The 11,201-nt window shown below is 25.7% G+C and overlaps 2 protein-coding genes across 8 annotated transcripts; one reads left to right on the top strand and one right to left on the bottom strand.

Annotated features, from left to right (window-relative positions):
* Positions 1-861: 861 nt before the first annotated feature.
* On the bottom strand, positions 862-6,030 carry Glurs-m (putative glutamate--tRNA ligase, mitochondrial). 6 transcript variants are annotated; one of them, XM_072001418.1, is made up of 10 exons: positions 6,012-6,030; positions 4,226-4,353; positions 3,858-4,092; positions 3,183-3,378; positions 2,891-3,105; positions 1,913-2,135; positions 1,644-1,804; positions 1,403-1,569; positions 1,141-1,298; positions 862-1,056 (listed from the first exon to the last, which is right to left on the bottom strand). In XM_072001418.1, exons 2-10 carry the CDS (start codon positions 4,323-4,325, stop codon positions 976-978), a joined length of 1,536 nt encoding a protein of 511 aa, XP_071857519.1. In that variant the 5' UTR covers positions 4,326-4,353; positions 6,012-6,030; the 3' UTR covers positions 862-975. The 6 variants fall into 6 exon arrangements, with proteins under 6 accessions (XP_071857519.1, XP_071857520.1, XP_071857515.1 ...); XM_072001419.1 differs by lacking the exon at positions 6,012-6,030 and adding an exon at positions 5,333-5,351; XM_072001414.1 differs by lacking the exon at positions 6,012-6,030 and adding an exon at positions 4,446-4,600 and having other exon boundaries at positions 4,226-4,370.
* On the top strand, positions 5,655-10,969 carry Su(z)12 (Polycomb protein Su(z)12). Of its 2 annotated transcripts, none has more exons than XM_072001409.1 (9): positions 5,655-5,847; positions 6,966-7,012; positions 7,520-7,703; positions 7,796-7,866; positions 7,984-8,176; positions 8,276-8,641; positions 8,735-9,063; positions 9,137-9,390; positions 9,464-10,969. In XM_072001409.1, exons 1-9 carry the CDS (start codon positions 5,748-5,750, stop codon positions 10,137-10,139), a joined length of 2,220 nt encoding a protein of 739 aa, XP_071857510.1. In that variant the 5' UTR covers positions 5,655-5,747; the 3' UTR covers positions 10,140-10,969. The 2 variants fall into 2 exon arrangements, with proteins under 2 accessions (XP_071857510.1, XP_071857509.1); XM_072001408.1 differs by having other exon boundaries at positions 5,656-5,847; positions 7,796-7,887.
* Positions 10,970-11,201: the final 232 nt, after the last annotated feature.

Below are 11,201 nucleotides of genomic sequence, written 5' to 3'. Positions count from 1 at the left end.
TTATGATAAGTTTTATAGTTACAATAAATTACATAGTAATTTTGTCTATACATATGTAAGTAATTTTATATTTAATAAATTTCTTATTGTTTCTTATTGTCTTGGAATATTTCAACGCATATTGTGTATATAAATTCAATTATTATGGAAAAATATTAGCAAATATTTTTTCACATTAATTCGATGCATTTAAAAAATATTATAGTTTATGTTTCTAAACTGCCATTATAAGTTTCAATATTTATTATAATAAAAACCCTTTTATTTATATTCTATGTTATATTTTAGAAAGCTTTCTGTAATTAGGTAATACATTTTATCACATATAATTTCGATTGTATTAGAAAATTGAACATTTATTTAAAGATACAAAATCAATCCCAATTACCCCAGGGAATTGAAATGTAACAACTGTAAATAATAAAATTGTAAATAATTTCATCCGAAGTTCGAATTACATAACTTTTAAATTATATATTCAGGTTTCATATCATTATCAGATAGGTTTCATATAATTTAGTCTTATAATACTATAAATCTCTTGTTTTAGAAAATCTTATATAAGATTACTTATATCAACATATTTAATATATTATTTAAAAATAGATGTTGTTATACAAAAAAAATGTAATTATGTAATATGACATTATATAAATTTCTTTTATTTCCATATATATGTTTCTGTATCTTAATATGCATTATATGCAAGTTATAGATGACATAAAAATAAAAATATATGTTAAACAGCTAAAGAAATAGCTTTTTATGTGACCCATTATATACAAAATTAAATGATTTTAATATATTTAAAAACGTATAAAATACAAACACAAACATAAATAACAAAATTGACTAGATATATAAAATTTGTATTCTATTCAAAATTATTTTTATTCTACGAGTAATAAAAAGTATTAATTTCAAAATGTATTGTTAATTATAAATTTACAAATATATGTGACCACATTTTTATTTTTAGGAAATATAGCGTTTTATTCTTAACACTGTAGAATCTTTCCCCAAAATTTCCATCATTTCAGAAACTGGTGGACCCTCCTAAAAATGTAAGTACATATATTATATAAATCAGTATTAAATCTATAAAAATCTAAAAATATAATTAGAATATTTTATGTTTACCTTTAAACCACTAAGTACAAAACGTAAAGCTTTCATTAATGTTGGATATGAAATTCCATGTTCATTAGCAAATTCTTTTAGGTATCCATTTATCCATTCTTTATTAAAATTTTGAATTTCAGTTTCAATCAATTTCATACTTAATATTTTAAGCGCATCTATGAAGAAAAACCGTTTTAAGTATATAAAAAAGATTAATGAATTCAATTATATTACATGAAACATTCAGTAATGTTTATATATAAAGTATAAAAAATTATACCTAATGTACATCCTAACATAGTGTCATCAAATGATGTGGTTGGTACATGCCATAAAAAGGTCAACTGTGGAGATACTAGATCACTTAATTTTGATATTCTATGCTGTGCCCATTTTAATACAGAAATAATATGATTGTCGTCTAATTGTAAATTTCGATCAGTTTGTCTAAAAATATCATTGAATATATTGTTAAAGCTCTAAATATAAATAAAAATTAGCACTAGACAAACCATACATACCTATTTGGGAATGCTTCTATGACTAACGTTTTTATTCTTTCAATTAAAAATGCATTATTTTTTTCATTTGCTATTAATTTTGCTATTTCTATCCTATTGAATTCTAATAATTTTGGAGATGAAAGTTTATTAGAACTTATTTTTATTTTAGAAATATTGAACTGAAATAATTAAAACAAACTAAAGTAAATAGTAGAAAAGCATGTGTAGTATGATTTATATTGAATACAAATATTTTGTATAAAAGATATAATATAAAACATAAATACTTGTTTGATTAATTCTTCATAACTATCAATGTAAAGAGCACCTCCTTTATTATCAAAACCACCACCAGCATGTGTAACGTAGTTTAAAACTGCTAATGGAAAAATTCCCTCTTTTCTAAAGGACTCTATACTTATATCGCTTTGCCTTTTTGATAATTTTGATCCATCAAAGTTTAATACCAAGGGTAAATGTCCATATAAAGGTGGAGTCCAATTAAAAGCTCTGTAATAATTACAATTATTCGTGATAATCTACAATTAATGGATAATATCATATAATAAATTATTTATATTTAAATGTTTAGTAAAAGATATGTAGCCATGTCATATTCATAAAATTTGTATAAAATACATATAAATGTTATATAAACATAATTTTTTAAATATTCCATATAAATACTAAAAAAAGTTTATCACAAGTAAATAAGATTCTCTTAGTACATGTAATTAAACTAATTAATCAAATAATTATTAATTATAATATCTAATAATGAACAGTTAACTCAATATATATAAGGATAAAGAAGATAGTTTAAATTATTATTCAAAACTTATTATTAAATAATTACCAATTTGTTATATATTTATTAATTATTTAATTAATATATATTAACTAATTATATATATATTTAATAATTATTTAATAATAATTTAAATTATTTTCTTTGTCCTTATATACTGAGATAACTGTTTATTATTTAAATATTGTACACATAATAAATACTTGTATTCAAAAATATAACACATTCTAACTTCAAACATATTTTATTATTCATCATACCATATTGCACAATACAAGTAATTAATAATAATCATAATTCCACAATATTACCGCATAAAATTTGAATCCTATATAAATATTCTACTTTTAAGTTGAAAATATCTTATAATTATATATGAAATTAAAAAAATAATACTTTACAGGTACTAACAAATATTAAAATATTTACAAATTTTGTTATAAATTTTAGTACTTACTTATACATCATTATATGTTTAGGTGTGGATATTTGCCACTCAATTCCTCTTAATACATGAGATATTTCCATAAGATGATCATCAACGACATTTGCAAAATGGTAAGTTGGATAACCATCTGTTTTGATAATAATTGGGTCTCCTTCCCTTTGTGCAATATCATGTTCTATTTTACCATATATTAAATCATCAAAGCTTTCTATTCCAGCAGATAACTACAAAAATATAGATAAATATATAAAAATATAATTAATCACAATATATGACATTATGTAATACTATTTTTCAATACCTTAAATCTAATACAAAAAGGGGATCCGTTATCAAGTTTTGCTTTTACTTCATCGTTGCTTATATGTCTACATCTATTATCATACTTAGGCACTTCTCCTCGTTTTATTGCTTCTCTTCGCAATAATTGCAATCTATTCTGTGTGCAGAAACAGTAATATGCAGATTGATTATTTATAAGTTTAAGCACTTGCTCCCTGTAATTTAATGAATAATGGTATATTGTTAGTTTTCTAGTATCTATAAGAATCTTTGCCTGTTAAAATAACAAGTGAAATTTAACTTTATCTTCTAAAAAATATAAAGAGTCATAGACAGATAATTTAAATTTAATTTATACTATATAATATAATTTAAATAAGAAAAAAATACAACCATTATATGTATTAAAACTCTATATTTTTAGCCAAACTACTAACAAATAGAAAATATAATTATGTTTATTTGGATTTTGTTACATATATGCTTTGGACTTACTTGAAAAATTTTCACTAAGCTTTAAGTATACTTTAAAGTATAAAGTAGCATCATTATATCTAATAATTTCGTAGAAAATAATTCATAGTATCACTTAGAAATATCTATATAAACACAACATTTATATTACATTTACGTATATGTAACTACAATATAGTATTTATTTGAATACTTATATAAATGAAAATTTTTAACGTACTTGTATATTTCAAGACGTTTTGATTGTATGTAAGGTCCAACAGGTCCACCTCTTATTGGATCCTCATCAGGTATGATTCCAGACCATAGTAAATCACACTGGATTTTTTCTATTGCACCAGGTATGCATCTAGATTGATCAGTATCTTCAATTCGTAAAATAAATGCACCATTATTAGCACGGGCAAATAAATAATTATATAATGCAGTTCGTAAACCTCCTACATGTAACAAACCTGTAATAATTTTTACACATATTAACATATTTTTTACACTGTATTAAGCAAGATAAATGAAAAAATATTACATATGATGATTTAATATTCTATTATATTGAATTTTATAAAGATGAATAATCATATTACATACCAGTTGGACTAGGTGCAAATCTAACTCTTACTTGTACTTTTTTAAAGAACCGTTTTTGCATAAACAAAACATTTGTAATACGGAATATGTTGTACTTCATCGTATTTCTTCACTGAATTATATTAAACCTATAATTTAAATTTCACTGAAGATCATTATACAAATTATACTATTTCATACCATATTACAGAAGCATAAATTAGGATTATATAAAGCATACCAACATCAAGTTTTGTTTTAAGATTCGCTCTTTATCTCCAATATTTTTCAAACAAACAAGAATAAACTATTAATATCATATAATTCATTTACACTTGCTTTGACTAGGGGTTTCACATGTTTCAAATGTGCTTTCATACAGGCATTCTTATCTCTAGTAAAATATTTTATGTTGACCAACCTTGTAGAGTTTTCCCAAAAAATATGAAAGTAATTTCTTTTAAAGTTTAGGATCACAACTATATAAAGAATTTATATAACTATAATTTATAATATTCATGTACATACACTAATCAATAACGTTACAGGATTATAATATAAAATTAATTTATAACAAATTTTATTTGTATCAATTATTATTTGTATTTATTATTTATTTGTATCAATATTTATATTTTGACTTCCTACTCTATAGTGTTCAGCAACATCATAGAAATGATTTCTTTTTAGGTACGTGTTTTTCCACATCGAATTATGATAAAATTTAAAAGAAATGGAAAGCATAATATATGATCTGTAATACATACGTTCTAATGCAATTATATAAATTCTGCTAACATATTCCTTTTATTATGATATCTGTTGTTATATAGAAGTCTAAAATTACAATTATAGAATAACGTTTTCATTTTTCTTCTTTTTTGTTAAAAAGAAATTACTTATAGTTTTAATATATATACATCTCTAATGGCCGGACAAAAGAATATATAGCGGAGTACGAAAGTTTCTGGTTAGATAGATTTTTCACTTTAGATTTCAAAAGCGGTATTATAAAGAATTTTAAGAAGTATTACATATCTATATAATAGTGTTCACGTATTCTATTATGTTCTCTTACTTATCGTATCTTTATACCTAATAATACTTATAATTTTTTTAGATATCTACCTTTCGAATATAAAGCGAAGTATGACGTCATAATATTGTTTTTACGTTGTTGTAACGATCTATGTTTTTTTTATTTTCATTTTATTTTTTTCGTCTACAATCCAAATACACTACATATGTTTGCGGATGTATATAAATCGAATATGATATATGTTTTGATATGTTATCAACTTTCATATCGAAAATCGAACATTTGATCTTACATTGCATTTTAAGGAAACAAAATATTTTTACATTTCGCGCGATATGTATTGGTAATGAGTGATTGGTTCGTTTAGTTATTAATAATGATGTAAGGGTGCGCTTTAGTTGCAGGCTAAGCGCCGCAGATTTCGCGCGGGGCGGGTGTTGTCATTAGATTTTCACGTGACGAAAGTGAGTTTCCGTAAGAAATTTGACAACGAATCGTATAAAAATGCCGCCGAAAAAGCGGGAAAAAGAAGTGGACGGGCAGAAAGGTCCCCGAATGGATCAAATTCAAGCAGACCATGAGCTATTTCTACAGGCCTTCGAAAGTAAGAACTTTCTGTTATCATTCGTTTTTTCTCTATTTTTCTGACTTCAAAATTAATTAATATCTCGATTTATAATAACTAAATGGTCATTGATCATCATTTTTTCAATATTTATTACAAATATTCAAAATGATCGTACATAACCCCATTTGCTAAGAACGTACCGAGCGCCGAACCGCGCGTCGTTCCACTCCGTTCCCTCCTTTACTTCAATTCGTGGACACCTGTCATTCTCTCACCATGTTCCTATTTAGTATTTAATTTAAAAAATTAAGCCAATTATATGTGATGATTAAATAAATAAAGTATGTATTATTAGGTTTAAATTACTTTTCATCAATGCAATTTTTATTTTAATGTTTTGATATTTTTTCTCAACTAATAGATATCTTAGTTTTGTAGCAAAATATTATGTACTTAAATTATTAACAGTCATGTTTAATTCGATCACAACATGTGCTTTTGCTTTTATTTAAACATGTCAAAAAATATAAGAAAATTTTCTAAATAAATAAATGCATTATTAAGTTTAAATTATTTTTCAACATTGTAATTTTTATTTTAATATTTTTTCTCAATTAATATATATCATAGTTTTGTAGCAAAATATTATGTACTTAAATTATTAATACTCGTGTTTAATTCAATCATAACATGTTATTACTTTTATTTAAACGTGTTAAAAAATTAAGAAAATTTTCTAGTAACTAATTTAATGTAATTAAATTATTTTTGCTTTTTAAAGGTACTTATTTATTTAATAAATTGAGATATAGTGTAGTTTTATTTTAGAGTAAAATGGGATCAGAGAGGTTTAACCTGCATAAAGCGTAACAAGTATGAAGGAATGCAGGCTTCTCATATGAAAATGAGAATAACCTAATCATCATTTCCCATTTTTCCTTAAAGAAGAATCATATACAATTTTTGATATTTATTTCTTTTAACTCCTGCAAGGATCATTTCACTTGTGACAAAAATGTTAACCTCTGAGCCATCTGGAGGAATTCAATTGAACTATATTCTTCTTTTATTTAATTTATTTGTATTTAAAAATGTTTAAATTATATATTTGTATTCTTGCTATTATATAATAATTTTATGTATCATTTTTTCAGAACCAACCCAGATCTATCGATTTCTACGCACAAGAAACCAAATTTCAGTGAGTAAAAATAAAATAAATCTACCTATATTTTATATTTTATTTTAATTGTTAATTATTTGTAGTTTAATGTCTCCTCAAAGTGTTAACTGAATATTTTAATATTTATTTGTATTCAAAATGTCCAAAGTATTAGATAAGAGTGAAATGGTAAATACTTGTAGACAAGTAAATATGAATGAAAGTGTATTTGGTACAATTTTTTTGTACTAACACTTTAGTGAATTTTTTTTGGGTTGTAATAAAATAAAACTTAAATTCTACAGTAGAGTGTTTGTGAACATTCCTGCAATATAATTAAAGTTAAAAAATATTTTGAAACTTTTTATATTTGTTTTTTATGAATGAAAACGGTAGGTATATAAATTTATTATTTTATAAAGCTACTTTATAATTTATTTAAAATAAAATGAAATTAAACATTATGTTTTATGCTCTGTATCGTTTTGTTTATACAAATTAATAGAAATATGATAATGTAAAACATTTTGTGTAATTCTTTTTTAGCCAATATTTCTATATAGAAACTTAACTTACATGAGGCAACGTATGTCCAGAAGCCATAAATCACGTCGGGGGTTTAAAATTGACACGATATTGGAAAAATTAATGTCAAAAAATAATCAAGGAGAAAACCCAGGTGTTCGTGGATACATGACTCTTACTTTTCTAGGTTTTTATGATAAAAAAGGTAATTGTGAAATACGCTCTGGTACCTAAATGAGACACTTCAAAGATTTAGCTTATTGAATTAAATTTTTCTTTACAATGGTAATGTTACAGTTGAAACGCCTCAAGATCCTGTAAAAGTAGAAACATTATTATTGAAAATATGCCACAAAAAAAGAAAAGATGTGAGTTCACCAATTATGCAGGCAAGTATGATTTTTCAATTACATAATTTGTTGGAATAGAATAAATAAGTAAAATTGATAATTGCTGTTAAATAAGCGAACATTTTTTAATTTTAGGTTTCTGTTGGCACAAGTGAAGTTCCAATCAATCCTTGTGAAAATCAACCTCCTCCAAAGGCACCTACCATATCTATACCTAATGAATCTTTCAGTTTAAATAATGGTCATGTAGCAAAAACTTATATGCTTTTACTTAGAGTATATTGTACGTCCAATACTGGCTGCCTTATGCATAACTGTGATTTAGATGGTTAGTAAAAAATACACACACGCATGTACCATGAATTACTTTAGAGAGTATACTTTCATAATATTTGTTTTTCTTTTCTTTCTTTCTTTTTCTCGTTAGAACCAGCTCAAAAGCGTCGCAAATCTTCTACGGGTTCAATTAAAACTGGAGGAGAAGAAATAAAGTTGTATGGTTCTGAACTCATAGTGTATGATAAACACAACCGATGTTTGTTGACTGATGGCGATTATGAATTAGGCTTACAAGAAGTACAAACCAATATTCGATCTAGCCCAAAGAAGCACAGCTCTTGGGAGTCTGTACCTGACATCAAGGAATGTGGTCCTTTTGAGGTATTCAGCAAAGGACCAACATTAAAGTTTAGGCTTAATTGGACGACTGAACCAAGTAACGGTTTAGTTGATAGACCAACTCCAATTCATTCAGTACCAAATGGTGATAATAAAGAAAATCGCTCAGGAAATAGTAAGTTATCTATCCTTTTCTTTTTTCCACAGAAGAAAAAATATGTATAAACAGGATAAAAAAAAGATAAAATATTTCATAAAATAATTTCAGCTGGTCTAGAACGTTCTTCCACAAATAATAATAATAATAGTACCAATAATAACAACAATAATAATAGTAATAACAACAATAACAATAATCCAACACTGCCAACACCTAGTCCTCTAAATTCTTCAAGAATGACAACTAGTGAGAAAACGGACACTATCATGGGTACACAGCAAATAGTTTATCAGTTTCTTTATAATAATAATAGTCGCCAACAAACAGAAGCTTGTGAAGATTTACATTGCCCTTGGTGCTCATTAGACTGTGGAAAACTTTATTCTCTTTTAAAGCACTTAAAATTATGTCATTCGCGATTTACATTTACGTATGTGGTAAGTGTTTAAATATATGCATTACAGATCTGTGACATCAAAGTACTATAAAATAAATTGTTTATTTTAATAGCCAATTCCACAAGGTGCTCGTATAGATGTAGCAATAAACGAATGTTATGATGGCTCATATGCTGGTAGCCCTCATGAATTAATTACACAGCCATCTAGCATAGCATTTTCAAGAACAGGACCGACGAGACGTACAAGTGTAACAAATATTTTAGTATGTCGCCCAAAAAGAACTAAGCCAAGTCTTTCTGAATTTTTAGAGCTTGATGAAAATGAATATGAAAGCCAAAGACCTTATATTACAGGACATAATAGGTACAACAATTAACTAAAATAAATGTCATTATTTATTACATATGAAATATGTTGCTCATGAAATTTCTTGTAGGTTGTATCATCATACTGTTACGTGCTTACCCATATATCCAAAAGAAATGGATATTGATTCTGAAGGAGAAAATGATCCAAAATGGTTACAAACAAAAACAATGATGATGATTGATGACTTTACAGATGTGAATGAAGGAGAAAAGGAACTTATGAAAATGTGGAATTTACATGTCATGAAATATGGCTATGTAGGAGACTGCCAAATACCACTGGCTTGCCAAATGTTTCTAGAAACTAAAGGAAAGGAATTGCTCATGAAAAATTTATATCGTAATTTTGTTTTACATATGTGTAGTTTGTTTGATTTTGGTCTAATTAGCCCTGTAGTTTTATATCAAACTATTCAAAAATTACAAGAAATTATGAAAGAAGGAGGCGAAGATAGCGATATTCGAAAAGTTTTACAAAAGTCCCATGAAGCTCAAGTTGAAAAATGGCTTAGTTCAGGTTGTCATGCATCTTTAGATGCTAATAAACAAAATAGTACAAGTACTAAAATAAATTTTAATAGCGATGGATCAAATTCTAATGCAAGACGGAAAACTTCTTTACCACTTAGTTCACCAAATTCACAATCTGTAAAAACGACAGCATCCATCCACAATAATGTTAGCAAATATGCTAATATGATGACTACATCGTCAAACAAGACTGTAAATGGAAGTAGTTATTAATAACCGTTATACATACGTTAATCTGCTAATTGTACGTTTTTGTACAGTATTTGTTGCAAAGGATGTAATTGCGACTAGAATAATTGACATTATAGCTACTTGATAATCATTGCTCTAACTACTAGATCAATTTTCTATAAATTTGAAAGTTTTAAATGTAAAAGTGAAACAAAAGACAAACTTTCAGATAAATATAGTGTGAATAATTCATATAGTTCTAATTGAAATTCTGGAAAACAATTAAATATGAAGAAAAAATTTATTTTGAATATACGTAATCGAGAACCTTATTTCGTAAAAAAAAAGATATAATGTACCCGTACTTTCTTGGTCTAGTCAATGCTGCCTTTTATGCATCTAACTTTCTGAACTTTTTATTTGCTTAATAATATGTGAAAATTATATTGCCTTATATACTTTTGATTTTTATGATTTGAAGAACATAATATTTTAATAGCAAAACTGAAAAAGTGACAAATTAAAATTATTAAACGCAATATATGTTACATTTAAATATAACTATCATTTTGGAAATCAAGGTCACTGGATAAATCTTGTATATTCATGATCGGGGATGATAGACTATTCTTTTATATGATAAAACAGTTGTACCTCCTATGGAATGTTAATTTAAATCATAATCTTATAGATTAATATGGATAAATTTAATATCTGAGGATAATATGAAACTAAAAAAACTAGTACATAATCTATTAAAAGATGGGACCTTGGTACAATTACTTCAGATATTTCTTGTAAACTGAGGCTGTAAATTGTAAGTTTTACCGCAAAGTAAGGAATAAACTGTTATAAAAAAGTGCCTTTGTAAAGCGGGAGAATCTGAATATGAGAGTGACTGTCGCTAATATATGACTTTTGCATTGAGTATTTATACTCATTTTAATATGTTGAATGTTTGTATGTTTTTATTTAGTAAAGTTTTTTGCCGATTGTCGTTCTTTCAGATAAATTTATGAATGAAATTTAGTATGTTACAATGAATTTATTCTCTGTGTAATATACACAACTTTACTGCCGATGATCGTTCGAAGAAGCATTTAC

This window comes from Bombus fervidus, chromosome 4 (genome assembly GCF_041682495.2).
Source record: "Bombus fervidus isolate BK054 chromosome 4, iyBomFerv1, whole genome shotgun sequence".
In the NCBI taxonomy this organism is placed as follows: domain Eukaryota; kingdom Metazoa; phylum Arthropoda; class Insecta; order Hymenoptera; family Apidae; genus Bombus; species Bombus fervidus.
Note: the sequence above shows the minus strand (reverse complement) of the source record. Positions and strands in the feature narration are given on the sequence as shown.

What these genes read in the sequence shown, in the direction of transcription:
- Glurs-m (XM_072001418.1), bottom strand. Translation starts at nt 4,325, where the DNA reads ATGAAGTACAACATATTCCGTATTACAAATGTTTTGTTTATGCAAAAA. An exon ending in ATTTGCACCTAGTCCAACTG is followed by an intron (nt 4,093 to 4,225) that starts GTATGTAATATG and finishes AAATTATTACAG; the next exon opens with GTTTGTTACATGTAGGAGGT. An exon ending in ATGAAGAATTAATCAAACAA is followed by an intron (nt 1,805 to 1,912) that starts GTATTTATGTTT and finishes TAATTATTTCAG; the next exon opens with TTCAATATTTCTAAAATAAA.